The following is an 18,897-nucleotide window of genomic DNA, read 5'->3' on the forward strand; positions in this document are numbered from 1 at the left end:
GCCTAACTACGAAGCATCCCACGTCTGACAACATCTGTTACAGAAATAAAATGTACACTTTTTATGTTTATGAGGTCAATATAAAGTGATCTTGAATGAAATTAGGTATATGGGGGGTCGGTAGCCAAACTGAATCCAAAAGTTCCGGTGCTAATCCAATTTCTTTTTTTTTATACCAACAAAATTAGGGTTCGGCAGTAGTCCAGAAGTAGTCCGAAGTGCTCAGGAGTGTGACCAATCACAGCAGAGTCTGGTGAAATAAATTAAAATAGACCATTGAAATCCAACAAAATACAGCTGGAATAGGTGCAGATTCTGGAAGCTCTAGCAAGATCTGTGGGGTTATTGTTTGTAGCTGCTCTATAGGAATCCACACCTCAATACAAAGGGCCGAAAATGTCTTTTAATTTTTTATCCAAATTAAGATAAGCTCAGAGTGCAGACGGCCGTTTTGTATCCATTTCAAAGTCCTTCTCATCACCTACAAAGCTCTCCACAATTTGACCCCCCCATACCTCGCAGACCTCCTCCAACCACACAATCCCCCTTTGCTCCTCAGACTCCAACCTCCTGGCACTCCCCTGTAAGACCAAGCTCCAAACCTGGAACCTGGGGAGACAGAGCCTTCTCTATCGCTGCCCCCGCCCTCTGGAACTCTTTGCCCCATTCACTCCGTGCTTGCCCTGACCTTCCCACCTTCAAAAACCAACTCACAACCGTCCTGTTTAAATGCGTTTTTAATTCTAACTTTTTATACCTGACTGCTGTGCCCCGCCCCGCTTTTAGCCTTGTTTTTAGCTCTGAATGAATGTATGGATATTGTATTTGAATGCATCTTTTACTCTATTTTTCATTTCTTTTTTCTTCACTGTAAAGCGTCTTTGAGTACTCTGAAAAGCGCTATACAAATAAAATGTATTATTATTATTATTATTATTATTATCCGAGTGAGCAATGAAATGTTTATTCTAACCTGCACACGTAATCAGCATCACATATCCTCCTCTGTGTAATACAGCTCGGCTTCTCCGTGCTTTCGTATGAGCAGATTGGCACGATGGTCTGCCGCCGACGTTCCGCGCAGGCGGTGTCCGTGCAGGGGCAAAAGAGCAGCTCATGTGTGTAGTCTGCAGGGACTCGGTCAAAGAATCTGCGCAGGGCCTTGTTGCATTTGGCACGGTTGCACAGGCCGGATTTAGCGGTGGGCTTGATGCAGGCCGAGACGTACTCCGTGCGAAGCTTCTGGCACAAGTCGTCCACGTTGCAAGCCTTGGCTGCATCGAGGCAGCGGTTCACTGTTGCTATGCCAACATCAGAGTCTAAAGACACAAACAAAACAGTTTAGATTGTCACAAAAGTTGAGGAGTGAATTTGCTTTGGGAAGATACTGGGAAGATGATCCGTAGGTAATTCCCAAGTAAAAACATTAAAAGACTGTATGACAACGATATAAAAAAACTTCAACTTTTTAAAAATCTTTTTAGTCCTATTTTATGCTTTTAGTCTTTAGCTTTTAACTCCAGTGTTTCCTCAGGGGGGGTCCTCCACACTGGGGGCTGTGTCGGGTCTGCTGAGGGGGTGCCGTCCTTGGGTCCCTTCGACCCGGCCGGCTGGGGGTTCCTCCCTTTGATGTGGGGGTCCGCCTGTCTGTCGAGGCGGGGGGCCCGGGTGCTGGTCGCCTGATGGCACGGCCTGTGGCCCCTCCCAGTGTGGATGGCCCCAAAGGTGGCGTTTCCTTGATCCTCAGTGCCATGTGGGTGGGTGGGTGTGTCTAGTATGAAGGGTGGGAGGGAGGGGCTTTCTTTGTAATTGTTTTTCTTTTCAATTGTGTTAATTGTTTTTAATTCTGTAAAGCACTTTGTGTTGCGTGTCCTTGCAGGAAAAGTGCTCTACAAATAAAGTTGATTTGATTTGATATCATTTTGGATTCAGGAATTCTGTAAAGATAAATTTTCGAAACAGAAAGCACTTGTCTTTGCCTCAGGCCAGCTGCTCGGGAAAATCCAACCGCGCTCGAAAGGCTACAATAGAAAAACATGAAAGTTAATGAAGGTCAGCTGACTCACCTGCTGTGATGGAGGCCAAACGGACGTAGTCATAATCCCTCTGCACCGTCTCGTAAGGATAACTCTCCACCAAGTTGAGGCCTGACAGAGGAAGTAAAGACACAGGTGGTTTGAAGATGTTGTGTTGAAGGATTTGTAACCTTACCCGTCAAGCACGAACCGTGAATGATGGATTGGTGAAGGCTCCAGTAGATGCTTAAGCAGTTCTTCTCCTTCTTCATGCCCCTTTTGCACTGGCAGCCATGCAAAGGGCTTGACATGAGCGCTGACACTGCATTGGCGCACTGGCTCCTGGCGCCAGGGCCCAGCTTCATGCTACCATTGCCTGCTACACACTGACGCAGAGTGCGGAGGCGTGGACTGCAGGTGTCGTCGCTTGAACAGGAGTCTCCTGCCATCAAGCAGTCCCTGCCTGCCAGGATGACCTCAAACAGAGCTGTGATGGAGAAGTGAGGAGTCTTAAACATTTAGCAGATGTTAGACCAGACTCTGCACAGACTCAGCAAGGTCTTTCAAATCACACAGTCTGCTTGAATTAATTACATTTTTTAATGTCCTGTGAAAATTTGCAATGACCCATGGCGTTTATTTTGAGGTACAAAAGCCCAAGACGGAATTTCTTTAGGATTCTTTGAAAGCACCACCAGAGGACAGCTTGTGAAACATTTGTAAAGCACACCAGGTCTTGTCTGAATGGGTTTGAAATCAAAGATTCTAGGCTTTTTTGTCTGGGTGATGTAGTTTGTGCATGTGCCTCGCATCAGGTGATCTGTGTTTTGTTTGTGTAAGGTACATAAAATATATGCATAAATATGTTTAGAGCATTTAAGAGTAGTAATAGTTCATGTCATACATAAAAAATTCAGTTGTAAAAGAAAAAAAACCTACTACCCTACTATTTTGTTAATATGTTTGTTTCTAAAATAACCAAGTCTCCATTGTTGGCGTTTGGGTGTAATACCGCGAGGTCCACTAGGGGGTGCTAGCAGCGATGGTGGTTTTGAGTAGGTGACAAAACCACAGAGGAAGAATAAATCCTGAGGGTAAATATACGTCAAGTCATCGTGGATTGTCTTCCTTATTCTGTACCACAGGTTAGTACAAAGTATAGATAATTTATATTTTAACGGCTGTAAAGAGTTTAGAAAGTTGCTAGAGTAAACAGCTGACTGCTAAATGTTTGTTACAAAATGTGTTGTAGAGCATTTGAACATAAGCAAAATGGCTAATGCTAGCAAGCCTTAATGCACAGTTGATAGCATGAAGCAGGCTTATTGAAATATGTGAAATATGTCTGGAAACAAATGGGTATTTGTTGATGTAATCATCTTATGATATCTGAAGTGTTTTTGAGAGAAGAATAAATCCTGAGGGTGAATGTACGTCGAGTCATGGTGGATTGTCTTCCTTATTCTGTAACACAGGTTTTTCAATGCAGACCCCTCTCGAAGTTGTGGAGGGGCTACATTTTGTTTGCAAAACATGTTGAGGACTGTAAATTATCCATAGACGCGACTGTCTAGGTTAGGTTCAAGTTCACTTGGGACGCTCATGACGATGACAAGCGGTATTAAACATTGATGTAATTAGTGTAAAGGAAATGGGTAGTCTCATTTTAAAATAAAAATCTATTAAATTGGAGAGTAAATAATATTTTTTTTTGGAATAGTCCATCGTCCGGGCTGCACGGTGGTCTAGTGGTTAGCGCGCAGACCTCACAGTTCGGCCATCTTTGTGTGGAGTTTGCATGTTCTCCCCGTGCATGCGTTGGTTTTCTCCGGGTACTCCGGTTTCCTCCGGCATTCCAAAAACATGCTAGGTTAATTGGCCACTCCAAATTGTCCATAGGTATGAATGTGAGTGTGAATGGTTGTTTGTCTATATGTGCCCTGTGATTGGCTGGCAACCAGTCCGGGGTGTACCCCGCCTCTTGCCCAAGACAGCTGGGATAGGCTCCAGCACCCCCACGATCCTCGTGAGGATAAGCTGTAGAATATGAATAATAATAATAATAATATGGAGAATAAATAGATGACACCAAATATGAACAAGAAAATGTACAGCGTAAACAGTAAATTGCATACATAATTTATAAAAAAAATTAAAAATTTAATAAATTTAAAATAATTTTAAATAAATAATAATAAAAAAATACAAATACAGCCAATAAGACGGCATTTTATGAATGTAGTTCTATACATTGGTCACTAGGTGTCAGTCATTGTTCAATGATACACGATTTTAAAGACAAGTACAATGAAAAAATATGACTGGACAAACTTTTTTCTTTAACGGAGTCGCTAAACAATGCAGGTGCATTTTGAAATGAACAGCTGGGATAGGCTCCAGCACGCCTGTGACCCTGGTGAGGATAAGCGTTAAAAAATGAATGAATGAGTCCATCGTCCTCCTGATTTCAATGACTTGAGAGTGATGATCTTTAAGACATTTCTGTTTCTTTCCATGCATTTTCTAAAAGCCATACTGTCAAGGAAGTAGCGTGCGGTGATCGCGAGAAGAAATCAGCTTCTATAAAGTGTTCGTTTCCAGGTTTGTATGTCATCTCCAAAAGCATCGATTTTAATCTGAACTCCTGTGAACTCTCTGGCATTGGATTCAATGAAACATCCTCAGCAATAATTCCAGGATGCAATTCTCCAACTGTCTCATCACTGACATCACAAGCTTAAGCGAGAGTAAACGCTCATCTTCAATTCATCAGATGTCAGCAAAACCTATACAATAGAGACGTGTGTGTGTGTGTGTGTTTGAGGACGTACCGGCCCTTTTCTTTGCGGCTACACATGTCAGTATGTGCTGCCTGGGGTTGTACGCTGGAATAGATGCCATACATCATGAATGCAAATGAGTAACTTGATTTGACATTTTCCAATAAGCCCATCTCAGTGTACGACTGGCTTTAGCCAATTAAACATGTCAGTAATCGATGTGTTCTAAAGCTCAGTGAAGTCTTCACTTTCACTGGCACATAAATCACCGGCGAATTAGCTGATCAGTTAGCTGTGCACACTGACTGAATTGTCCACTTCGGGACAGATAAAATGGAAAATTAAATGTAATGAAGCCGAGTGGTTTTGAGTGAAGTTCAGGCGTCACTCCCCGTGGCACCATCACACGTGCTCCTATGATCCGGAAATTGACTTTATGTCTGGATTAAAGCGACTATTCCCAGTGTGCCAACATCAAGTTACTTGAGTGACAAGCCCTTTTCCGAGGAGCCAAACAGTTCACAGTGTTATTACACGCTCATCTGCAACTGAAGTCCGCCCGCAACCGAAACCCGTCACCAGGAATAAGATGATAGAAAACTTTTCTTTATAATTTACAGTTGTGCCTTATTTTCCTAAATTGATTCTTGAATTTCCGTCTTTCATTGGCTGCACGACAGCCAAGTGGTTAGCGCACAGGCCACACAGCTAGGAGACCCGAGTTTGAGTCCATCCTCTGTATGTTCTCATGTTCTCCGTGTTCCGAATACAGGCGGCAAACCTAAATACAGTGGTTTGCGCGCAGGCCTCACAGCTAGGAGGACCAGGGTTCGATTCCTCGGCCATCTCTGTGTGGAGTTTGCATGTTCTCCCCGTGCATGCGTGGGTTTTCTCCGGGTACTCCGGTTTCCTCCCACATTCCAAAAACATGCTAGGTTTATTGGCGACTCCAAATTGTCCATAGGTATGAATGTGAGTGTGAATGGTTGTTTGTCTATTTTGATATAATTATATATATATATATATATATATATATATATATATATATATATTTTAAAAACATATAATTTTATATAATTATTATTTTTTAAAATACTAAAAAATAATAATTATCTGATTCAGAATATTACCGAAGATAATTAGGATCAAGTAAAAAGTTGCAAGAAAAAAAAGTTGGCATTGTATAAAAAAAAAAAATTGATTGTGATATATAGATTTTCAACAAGAATTTTCAGGAAATTGCAAATTAAACAATTAAAAAAACATAACACTGACAACAGGGATTCACGGCAGACGAGTTGTTAGCGCGGAGGTCACACCCGAGTTCGATTCCACCCTCGGGCATCTCTGTGTGGAGTTAGCATGTTTTCCCTGTGTGTGTGTAGGTTTCCTCCCACATTCCAAAAACATGCTAGGTTAATTGGCCACTCCAAATTGTCCATAGGTATGAATGTGAGTGTGAATGGTTGTTTGTCTATATGTGCCCTGTGATTGGCCTCTCGCCTCTCGCCCGAAGACAGCTGGGATAGGCTCCAGCAGCGGTAGAAAATTAATGAATGTAATTATGGCATGGAAAGCATATTTCCAATCTTCTAAATAAGTTTTTTGTACGTTAGTCAAGCCATCCAGACATGAAATAACCCTCATCATCGTCACTTTTACATGTTTATTACATGATTATGAGTGTGTTATTATTGGAGATAAAAATGTGACGAGACAATGGCATTGATACTCTGAATGATAATACAGTAATATGGAAGTGGCAGCGTGCAAGGCATTATTGTAAGCACACAGTAATTGCTTTATGCACACCTTGCAATCCAGCCTCCCTAATTTGATCAAATTTTACAGCAGATTTGTCCCATCAGCCCATGAAGATATTCAAGCTTGTCTGCACCCTTAATGACAGTACGATTTTATTGACGCTCATTACATTTGCCTCAATGCCAACTTTCAAACATCGGCAACCACTGGTTCCATTTCACAACACACCTCATACATAGAAGAAATCCGCTTTGACAAATTAGCCATATTGTCAGTATATTTAGTTTCCTACATCATGCATGTACTATATCCGGTAATTTAATACAAGCCATCAACAAAGATGAAGAATCCGCTGAGTTCCATCTCCATAACCATGCAATGCATGTATGGAAGATGAAAATAATAGCTTTGAGCCTCAATTTGTGGGACAATAAACATTTCAAAATGCACCTGCATTATTTTGCGACTCCGTTAAAGAAAAAAGCATGTTTGTCCAGTCATATTTTTTCATTGTACTTGTCTTAAAAATTGTCTCATCAAACAATGACTGACACCTTGTGTCATGTATAGAACTACATTCATAAAATGTGGTCTTAATGGCTGTATTTGTATTTGTATTTTAAAATTATTATGTATTTAAAATTATTTAAAATTTATTTAAAATTTTTTAAAAACTGTATAAATTATTTATGCAATTTACTGTTCATGCTGTACATTTTGTTGTTCATATTCGGTGTCATCTATTTATTCTCATTATTATTATTATTATTCATTCATTCATTCATTCATTTTCTACAGCTTATCCTCACGAGGGTCGTGGGGGTGCTGGAGCCTATCCCAGCTGTCTTCGGGTGACAGGTGGGGTAAACCCTGGACTGGTGGCCAGCCAATCACAGGGCACATATAGACAAACAACCATTCACACTCACATTCATACCTATGGACAATTTGGAGTGGCCAATTAACCTAGCATGTTTTTGGAATGTGGGAGGAAACCGGAGTACCCGGAGAAAACCCACACATGTTAACCACTCGACCGCCGTGCAGCCATTATTATTATTATTATTATTTATCTACTTTTTTTCTGATATTATACGGGATCCAGGCAACAACATTTCATTGGCAATTTCACTGCTGTGTTTTTGTGCAATGACAATAAAGGAAGTCTATCTATCTATCTATCTTAGTTAATTAACCATGTTTGAATAAGCTTCATGAATATTTGTTTACAGTCAACCACTGAACTGCGCTCATTAATTAATGAATGTTTGAAAATAGTGAGGAAGTGTTGTTCGAACTTCCATGTAGCGAGGGACGGCTGTATTATCTGGTTCTGCTAAAACTGCAGTTATGGTAGGTCTCAGTCTTTAGAGACCTGATGTATCTGATCTTCCTTTATGGATATTAAGCCCAGACATTAATAGGAAGTATAACACTGGACTTGTTTGGTATCGAATGGGATGACTTCAATTGGTTTCAAAAGGTCATCCAAAAGGGGACTGTTTCTTCAATCATTTTGTTTCCTGAATCGTTTCTTGAATCAACGCCAACTAAAGGGCATACAATAGGGCCATTCGTGCCTGCTGGACTTGGATGTGATTTACCTTCTTCTCTCCTGGCTCCCGCTGGCCTGCGCTCGCACTGAGCATTCTTGCTATAGTTCTTGTGCCATCGCTCCCGCACTGCTGTATTAATGCAATTTTTCTGGCTTTGTGTGTTATTTGTAGAGCTGTCAAATGATTTAAAAATGGAATCAAATTAATCAGTTTTCAAATAAATGGTAATGGTTTTATTTCATTTGAACATGCATCAGATTACAATTGAACGCATCCCATAATCAGTTCACAGTTCCACATGTCCAAAAGGAGTAGGAAGAAGCAAAGCTTATTAAATCCTACCCCTCCATCTGGTGCTTTTACAATCACTAACTGTTACATTTGTTCACTTCCTGCTTTCCATAATACAGTTTTTTTTTTTTTTAAATAATGTACCTCGTACCTCGTAGGAGGTGATATGAGCATCCAGTGCCATAATGGGTACCATAGTAAGTGTCAATATAGTGATATATATAGCACATCATGACTGGTTCAAGACTCTTCATCCTTGTATTTAGCAAACATCAACTGCTTGTATTGTTTCTTGAATTGGCTCATCGTTGTGCATTGTTTGATTTCCTTACTCAATCCATTCCATAGTTTGATTCCACATACTGAAATGCTATGGCTAGCATAACGTAGTCCTAGCATAGAAGTGTTTCAAATGTACTTCTTCCCTGAGATCATATTTCTCCTCTCTTGTAGAGAAGTATTGGATGACATTTTTAGCTAATTGGTTATTTTGTAGCCTTATGCATTATTTAAGCTGTTTAAATAAATCACGATTAATGACTATCTGCACTTATGTGTGAAATATGCCCATTTTTACTTTTTTATATACAGAAAGGTAAATGACAAGACAGTTATATGAATTTGTATGCATTAATGGTTCAAAATGAACTGAAATTAAAACCATGCTAAAAGACATCACGTCTTAACATTAATTTGCCTCATTCTTGCCTCTTCGGTAGTAGCAGAAAATTTGAATCACACTTTAACCGTGTTATCATGAGCCATAAGGGGTGGCTTTGAGCGAGTGTTGGTGCATTATTGGTCTTTTTTTAAAATTATTTATTCATATTCTGATATATGTTGGGCTGCACGGCGATTGAGTGGTTAGCACGCAGACCTCACAGCTAGGAGACAGGGTTCAATTCCAAACTCGGCCATCTAGTATGTGTGGAGTTTGCATGTTCTCCCTGTGCATGCGTGGGTTTTCTCCGGGTACTCCGGTTTCCTCCCACATTCCAAAAACATGCTAGGTTCCAAATCGTCCATTGGTATGAATGTGAGTGTGAATGGTTGTTTGTCTATATGTGCCCTGTGATTGGTTGGCAACCAGTCCAGGGTGTACCCCGCCTCTTGCCCCAAGACAGCTGGGATAGGCTCCAGCACCCCTGCGACCCTTGTGAGGAAAAAGCGGTAGAAAATGAATGAATGAATGAATGATATATGTTGACTGTCATTAGGAACTTACAAGGAGGGCTCATATTACCATCACAAGTCAGCTATGTTGTCCGCGAATCGGAGCCAAATATGCCCAAGCACGGTGCGGCTGGCTGAATGTGAGTACACCATTAGACACAAAGGATGTTCAATTAACCACTGAATGCACATAATCTATAGTTCTTTGTTAGCACATCTGCATTTCACGATTAAAAATGCCTTTGTAATCAATGCATCAAAAGTCTGACAGAGCTCCTTATAATAAAAAAATGGTAATATTAACTATCAAGTAGGCTGGGTTAAAAAAAAAAAAAGTTCTGAACACCTGAGAGACTCCTGTATGAACCCTGTCTTCATAAAGTCACCTTTAAAGGCTATGTGCATTAATATTAAACATTAAAGTCAGGCCATAATAAGTGAATCTAAACTTTGGCAGCTATGAATTATCATCTCTCTGAATATGAAGCATGTATTTTTTTCCCCTTGTAAAATATTAGATTTTTAGGGCACAAAGTGAGCTATTTCAGACATCAAAGACCCGGTAGTAGATTGATATTGAGACAGCAAACTATTCCAAATGAAGCGATGTCACTTGGCTCACACTTCAAACACGCTGCATTCACTTTTCCCGAAGAAGCAGTGTCATTTTGGCTTCAAAGCGTTGAAAAGAGATGGCGTCACATTCAAAGCACAATATGCCCAAAATGCAAAACAGTTTGACCTGATATCCACCCGGCAATTTAGATTACATAAGAACACAGATAAGATCCTTCACGTTCTTAAGATGGTTGTATATAACAAATGCGGTTTTAAACTTCAAAGCTTGACCCCATCAGTATTGTATTGTCTTGAAATTTCTCACACAGCTCAATGTACTCAATTCCAACACTCGCTGCTACTTTAGGGTGTTTAGCCAAATCAGTGTGAAATTTGATACACAGCTTTAGGACACTGGCAAGCTCATGTATGTAAAATTTGATCTAGATTGGTTGGAAAACATGGTCGCTATCAAGCAAAATATCTTTGCTTGGGCACGTGCAGAACTTAGCAACTTAAAGCCGTAGCCGTCTCTTGTGTCCCTGCAGTGATCATGTAGCCTGCACATTAGCAATGTGATGTAAACAAAGAATAGTAGGTGTCTAAAGGTGACTATAGGGGTGTTATTTCATGTCTACAGAGCTTGAATAATGGTTACAAACAGGTTTTCTATGCTCTAATTATGAAAATATTCCATTTATTAAATGGAAATTCACTTATCGCTAATTCATTTAACTACGGTGAACAAGGGACGATTGTACTATACTATACTATACCATACTATACTATACCATACCATTCTATGCTATGCTATGCTATGCTATGCTATATTCTATTACTCTATATACTATACTATACAGTGAAATTTTGGTTTGTGTTTTCATTCATTCATTCATTTTCTACCGCTTATCCTCATGACGGTCGCGAGGGGTGCTGGAGCCTCTCTCTTCAAGCGAGAGGCGGGGTACACCCTGGACTGGTGGCCAGCCAATCACAGGACACATATAGACAAACAACCATTCACACTCACATTCATACCTATGGACAATTTGGAGTCGCCAATTAACCTAGCATGTTTTTGGAATGTGGGAGGAAGCCGGAGTAAACCGGTCTGTGTTTTTAAGTTGTTCCAAAAGGTTCAACTTGCTGAAACAAACCTTTACTTAATCTTTTCTTCCCATAAGAAGTAATGTAACTACAATTAATTAGTTCCAGAATGCCAAAACGTTAACACAAAACACATTTTTATAGTTTCACAATGAATTAGTTTAACAACAAAAAGGTGGTGGTGTTGATCTCACTGCTACATTGTATCTTTGGGAGAAGCACGTCATCAATGAAGGTAAAAGTAACCATAAATGTTAATTTATCCATTTTGTTTATATTTATATTTCTTTTATATGCCTTTAGGATTATTTTATACACTTAAAAATATATTTGAAAAACTATAAAAGTGTGTTTTGTTTTAACATTTTTGAAAAATGGGACGGACCAACTACTGTATTTTTCGGACTATACGTCACTCGTAAGTCACATCTGTTAAAAAACTAAAATTAAAAACAATATTTTATTCTTCGTATTATTATATATTGTTATATTTATTGTATTTATATTCTGATAACAGGACCAGCCAAACTATGAAAACACTGTGAATATAGTCTGGTTTGTTTTTAAAATAATGAAACTCTAAAGTTGAATGTCGCCTACACAACTAAAGATATATTTGCATTTTGTTTTCATTGAGCGCAATAAAATCTGCAGGTCCCTCTGTATGTCAAGTAATTAAGTAATTGCAAATTTGATCCGACCTTGTCTCTGTACACATTCAAACAGTGTCTCCCCTGCAGCTGAATGCACAAGATGATGTGCAGACATGCTATGATAAACAGGCAGAGACACAAATGCCAACTGGCACCCCCTCGGATGCTTAATGGAGAGCTAATGTTGTGTCAGTGTCGCTTGTGGTTCAGAGGAGACGGGAAATGAGATCAACTAAGCCTTCTCTCAGATCCATGAAGGCTTATCAAATGTCAGAATGTACGCACAAATGCACAGCGCCAAGTACAAGTCATAATTTGTCATCCGCTCAATCAAAGGTGCACACTAGTCATCATTTTTAATTAGTCTGTTTTTATTTATCTTTGTTCTTCAAAATCAACAACTTTACTTTAATGAGGTTTCTCATATTGTTCAATGTACTCTACTAAAACACTCACTGTTTACTTCTAATCGACAAATAAAGTTTGGCAGAATTGGTTGAAAAACATGGCCACCATTAAGAAAAAGGAGTTGTTTGATGTCTGAGAGAGTGCAGCTGCACTCGCTGACGTAGCGCTAACTACCTGTTATCATGTGGATACTGGAGCGTTGCAGGAAATATGACTCTGTGACCTAAGTCCTGTCCCACTCATGTATTTGTATCAATTGTGACTCCACTCCGAATTCCTGCTGGCGCACATTAAAAAAGAAAACAAGGAGGTGTTTCTTTCATCATGCATTTTCTCATCAACTTGCAGCTGGAATCGAACCGCTTTGGAAGACTGCAGCCAGTCTGCAGCCACTCACCGCTCCCCCAGAAATATGGAAACCAGGGATGTTCAAGATGTGGCCTTAAGGGACTAACAACAGCACATTGTAGAAACAATATAAATATGAAAACAATTCTAAGGTAATGAAAAAAAGCAGTGTAGACATGTAGGAGTCTGAAAAAAATGGCATTTTGCCCACCAGTAAAATGTACATAAGACACATGTTTCCATACCCCCATTAGTAATGTCAGCTTTTGATGGGATGTCACTCATGTTGTGTGACTGCATTTGTAGCTTAGTACTGTGTGTACAGGATGTAGTATGCCAGGCTATGTATGATACATGAATATTTGTGTCCCAGGGAGATGTAAGAATTATGGGGGCACTCTGATTATACTATGTACCAGCCCACATGTCTGATACTGTGTACGGCTGTGGAGCCCTGAATTGTGAGGAATAGCAGCTTGTACACCAAGACAATCAGAACTTAACAGGGACCTATTATGCTTTATCCACTTTTCTGACCTTTAAATGGAGTTAGAATGTTGTATTCATTCATTGATTCATTTTCTACAGCTTATCCTCACAAGGGTCGCGGGGGTGCTGGAGCCTATCCCAGCTGTCTTCAGGCGAGATGCGGGGTACACCCTGGACTCACAGGGCACATATAGACAAACAACCATTCACACTTACATTCATACCTATGGACAATTTGGAGTCACCGCTAACCACTGGACCACCGTGTAGCCTGTTGTATTGTTGGCTTCTCCTGTTAAACCATGCCAAAGTTTCAGATAATGAGGTTTGCACATTTGGAAGTGCAAACCTGACTTCCTTATATGGTTCATAGTTAGGAAGCACTTGTGACCAATCACAGCGGAGTGGGCATGCCTGTAGGCGGGCTGTGGGTAGAATAAATTAAAACAGACCGTTTTATCAGGAAGCACAAATAAAAGGAAATCCAAATGGAATAGGCGGCATGACGGTCGAGTGGTTAGCGCGCAGCACAGCTAGGAGACCAGGGTTCAATTCCACCCTCGGCCATCTCTGTGTGGAGTTAGCATGTTCTCCCTGTGCATGCAAAACCCATGCATCCAGGTACTCCGGTTTCCTCCCACATTCCAAAAACATGCTAGGTTAATTAGCCACTCCAAATTGTCCATAGGTATGAATGTGAGTGTGAATGGTTGTTTGTCTATATGTGTCCTGTGATTGGCTGGCCACCAGTCCAGGGTGTACCCCGCCTCTCGCCCGAAGACAGCTGGGATAGGCTCCAGCACCCCTCGCGACCCTTGTGAGGATAAGCGGTAGAAAATGAATGAATGAACAAATGGAATAGAAATAAGTTTTCTGTGCGGGTTATTGTGTGTAGCTGCTCTACAGGAGTCCACAACTCAATATAAAGGGTGGAAAAATGAGCATGATACTAGGTCCCCTTTAATTTTTTTGTTATATGATCATAACTTTAATTTTGCTGTTTTTATCATTGAACTCATACTGGGTTGTACAGATAACTGACAAGCGTTATTCTAAACCAAATGCAGTCTCATAGTACGGTACTGTAGTTTTATAAGAAGGGTAATACTGCTCTGTCTCAGCACACAAGGAGATTTAGCCCTGAAACAAAGAGTTTTGTAATGGATTCCAACACCAAAAGGCTATTTATTAGACAGTACTTTTGGCCTTGTGTACTGTGAACAGTAGTAACATTGTGATGGTCCTCCATCCTGCTGCCAGCCAGCTGTGGCTGCCTTTCAAATGCCACAACATGAAAGAGGAGTTATCATACTTTTGCTTCCAGCATGCATTCAGACCTCAGGATCCATTTGGGGTCGGTGCAATGAAGCGGAAGCAGTGAGATGTTCTCGCTGCATGAATCATGTGACTTTTTCAGCCTCCCATCACCATAAAGCCTCTGAACACGGCAAAATCCATAGCGTGTTTTATTATTATGCCATAAATCCACAGGCATTTGCTTTGTTTTCCGATTTTATGGATCCAGATGCACACTAAACTAGCGATGTGCGACAAGTGCGTCTGTTTTTAGCTCCATGTTATTTAAATGCCTTTCATGGCCTCTCCAAAGCGCCACTGCTTTATGTCTCACTTTGATTTTGTGTCTTCAGCTGAGCTTGGTGATCTGTAATCATAGTCCTCGCGCATCCATGGAAGAAAGCAGATTTTCTGGGAAAGAGCCGATACAAAGATCACAAAAGTGAATTGTGGGTCAACGTGACCAGATGTTAGCCTATCGCATTAGTCTGTGGAGCAGAGGAGTTCATCACGGTGCACCCGCGGGAGTCCAGCTCAGTTACATAGTTTATAGGGGCTCCTTTTTCTCGTCACTGTTTTTAAAAGGCTCAGGAGAAAGGTCACTTGCAGACCAATGATATGTAAAAGCAGATCCAAAGAAGAATTAACGAGGACTTTTGGCTCTATTTAAGTTTCTCATAGTTGGTGTTGGCTAATGTGGAAGTTATACTGATGATGATTGATCATGTCATATGTGGGGTTTAATGAGACATTTCCTCATATTTTTCATTACTGGAACATTCAATTCCCTCCACATTTCCAAAATATGCATGATTAATTTGGGTTTGTAATTTCTTGGTATGAATGTGAGTGTGAATGGTTGTTTGTCTATATGTGCCCTGTGATTGGCTGGCGACCAGTCCAGGGTGTACCCCGCCTCTTGCCCAAAGATAGACACTACATACACATTGAGTAAGGAAATCAAACAATGCACAACGATGAGCCAATTCAAGAAACAATACAAGCAGTTGATGTTTGCTAAATACAAGGATGAAGAGTCTTGAACCAGTCATGATGTGCTATATATATCACTATATTGACACTTACTATGGTACACATTATGGCATTGGATGCTCATATCACCGAGTACTTCGGTATGAGGTACATTATTTAAAAAAAAAAAAACAAAAACGAAAAAAAAATATCTTATTATTAGTATTATGGAAAGCAGGAAGTGAACAAATGTAACAGTTAGTCATTGTAAAAGTACCAGATGGAGGGGTAGGATTTAATAAGCTTTGCTTCTTCCTACTCCTTTTGGACATGTGGAACTGGGAACTGATTATGTGATGCATTCAATTGTAATCTGATGCATGTTCAAATGAAATAAAACCATTACCAATTGTATTAAGGAGGTTAGTGTGGGGCGGCATGGTGGCCTACTGGTCAGCATGTTGGCCGCACAGTCAGGAGATCAGATCGATCTGGGTTTGAATCTCCGCTTGGGCACCTCTGTGTGGAGTTTGCATGTTCTCCCAGTGCGTGGGTTTTCTCCGGGTTCTCCCACAAAAATATGCACGTTTGATTAGAAGACTCCAAATTGTCCATAGGTATGAATGTGAGTGTGAATGGTTGTTTGTCTATATGTGCCCTGTGATTGGCTGGCCACCAGTCCAGGGTGTACCCCGCCTCTGCGACCCGACTGAGAACAAGCAGCATAGAAAATGAATGGATGGATTTGCGACTGAAAGGAAAGAGATTTAAATGTCTGTGGGTGAGAAAGAGAAAAAGTTCTAATTTCCGTCCTTGATTTCAACCAAATGACAGTGCAGAGATTAATTTATGACAGATGACTGATGGCTCAATGTGCACTGAGGAGACTTGTCGTGTATGTTTCTTCTGTGTGAAAGAAACTTTTAGAGTGCACAAATCGGACGAAAACAGGAAAAAAAATGACACTGAGTGAGGGAAGTAAAGGGGGGGAAGCAGACTGAATAATTCCCCTCCTTAACAATACACTGAAGGGTGCACGGTGGTAATCACACAGTGTGCTGTGTTACCATTTGGATGACATCACAGTGAATGCTCGTCTTATTTTATCTTGACACTCTTGGCCATAACCGGCTTCTGCTGAGAGCTGCATACGTCAGCCACTTGACAGCCAGTTCAAGGAGTTCTGCTGTCGTCTTTAAATAGGAATGCATGATGGGCAGACTAGTGTGATTAACCAAGTCACTCAAACTAAGTCTCAATCCCATTTCTACCCCTTATAGCTAGGATTTGCTTGTTCACGGGAATCAAGTAATGTCCCAATTGTCCTGAAATCAAGGGGTAAGTGTTGTCAGGTATCAGACTTTAAACTAAGGGGTAGGCGAAGTTAACATGGATACACTCCAGCGGCAGACCACAGACCGAAAGAAGTAATTCAGCATAATTATTGATTTCCACCGTCACTCACTCATTTTTTTGTAGATATTTTATCATTTGATACTCCACGTAAATATTTGCCATGTTTTGAATTGCTGGTTGTCGCTGGTTATAACTGGCAGACTAACACCGATATCTAACTTCTACCTACCCAAAGAGTTGCATGGAAACAGGAGTTCAGAACACCCATAGAAAGATTCTCCCAGCCCTCGTTGGATGTTGGATTTAAGTACTTGGTGAAAATGATTAGTTTGGCGTTTTTTGATGCTTTTTTTTTGTTAGTGCAACATCCATCCATCCATTTTCTATGCCGTCTGTCCTTGTCATGGAGCTATGCTGGAGCCTATCCCAGCTGACGTTGAGAGAGAGGCTGGGTACACCCTGGACTGGTTGGCAGCCAGCATATAGATATAAACAACCATTAAAAAACTAAACAAAATAATATTAATACAAAAATATACAGTATTTTCTGGACTATAAATCGCTCCAGGGTATACAAAAAATAAACATGAACAGAAAATGTATCCAGTGTTCATGTAACATACCAAACAGTTTGAAGTACAATAACCGTTTTGTTTTCTTCATGGCAGTAAGAGTAGCCTCCGCTTTATGCCAGTGCCCTGTTCTGTCGTGTGTTCTGTCGCTCTCAGTTTTCTTATCGATATCGGTGCGAAAGTCTAGAGTGCCCTCTTGTGGCTGTCTATGACATATATATTTTTTTCATTAATACCTCACTCTGGAGTATAAGTCACAGGAACAGCCAATCTATGAAAAAAATGCAACTTATAGTCCGGAAAAATACGGAATAATATAATATATAATATATACATTTAAAACATATTTCAGTTCTGATGTTTTAAGAGGAGAAGCACAAAACAACTTTGAAACATTCCATTTGAATTTAATTTCCGTACTTTTCTGTAATTTCCGGTGTATAAACTACAACTTTTTGTTAAACTCTAAACCTTGCGGCTTTTACAGGGATGTGGCTCATTTACGGCTAGGCTCTAATGTTGTGACATCTCCTTTACTTTAGGTCTAGTACTACTTCTTTAAATACTGTGTTGCTCGCAAGTCAGCGCTTTTTTTTGGCAGGAGTCAATCAAGAGCTATCAGTGCACTCACAATGAGCTTGTCAACTGATTGGAAATCGCAGGAGGTCATTGTACTGGATATAAAAATAACAATATAACAGTCTGATTCACTGTCATCTTACCAAGAACACAAAAGTCATCACACAGCAACTTAACACTAAAAACTATATATGAGAAATATATAAACACAAGTTAAAATGATGAAAATAAACAAGTTCAAAATGGAAAAAAAAAACATCTTTTAAAGTTTTGCCGTAATGAATTACATCTGAGCAACACAATCATTGGTTTCTGCCAACGATGCGATGACATCAGCCTCTAATACATTATGTATTAATGTATTTTACAGTACAGGTTGGATTTTAGTTTGTTGCACTGCAAGGATTTGCGGTGTTTTGAGAAGACAAGATCAGTGCGTGATTGCACACACGCACAGCTTGGAGGGGAACGTTGCATATCACATATAACACAAGATGGTCACGGTTGCTGGAATCGAAAGTGAGAGTGGTCAGTACTTGTTACTTGTTAGTACTCTAGAAATTGCAAAAAAAAATCATACAGGATATTCTCAGAGGAAAGTAACCACTGAACTGAGAGTACTATATTATCAGGAGGTTGCAACTGAGATACCGAAAAAAAAAAAAAAAAATCACTGAAGCAGCAGGGCATGCATAAAAACAAAACATTGAACCGTTGGACAAAATTTCGAGATGAATAAAAGATGAAAGTTCACCTGTAAAAGGTTAAGTTGATGCTGAAATTTCACTTGGAAGCCCGATACCTCCATCTTTTTGTGAGTAGTGCATGCTGCTTTTATGAAGTCAAACATCTGTTTCGACCTTTTTTAAATAGCTTGTACTGAACAACTGAAGCAAGTAATCTCAAGCAGCAGTTTGTACTGCAAACACACTCTGCCCTCAAAGCCACTATGCATCCACTGATAGTTCTGGAAGATATGC

General features: G+C 40.1%; 1 protein-coding gene across 1 annotated transcript in view; it reads right to left on the bottom strand.

Annotated features, from left to right (window-relative positions):
* Window positions 1-18,897, bottom strand: part of gfra4b (GDNF family receptor alpha 4b) — a 51,579-nt gene that overhangs the window by 11,803 nt on the left and 20,879 nt on the right. Inside the window, exons 2-4 of the mRNA XM_058076646.1 lie at window positions 2,227-2,502; window positions 2,067-2,147; window positions 974-1,319 (exon numbers count right to left, since the gene is read on the bottom strand). Of these exons, the coding sequence (XP_057932629.1) occupies window positions 974-1,319; window positions 2,067-2,147; window positions 2,227-2,502 (703 nt within the window). The remainder of the gene's footprint in view (window positions 1-973; window positions 1,320-2,066; window positions 2,148-2,226; window positions 2,503-18,897) is intronic.

Source organism: Doryrhamphus excisus, chromosome 6 (assembly GCF_030265055.1).
Source record: "Doryrhamphus excisus isolate RoL2022-K1 chromosome 6, RoL_Dexc_1.0, whole genome shotgun sequence".
NCBI lineage: Eukaryota > Metazoa > Chordata > Actinopteri > Syngnathiformes > Syngnathidae > Doryrhamphus > Doryrhamphus excisus.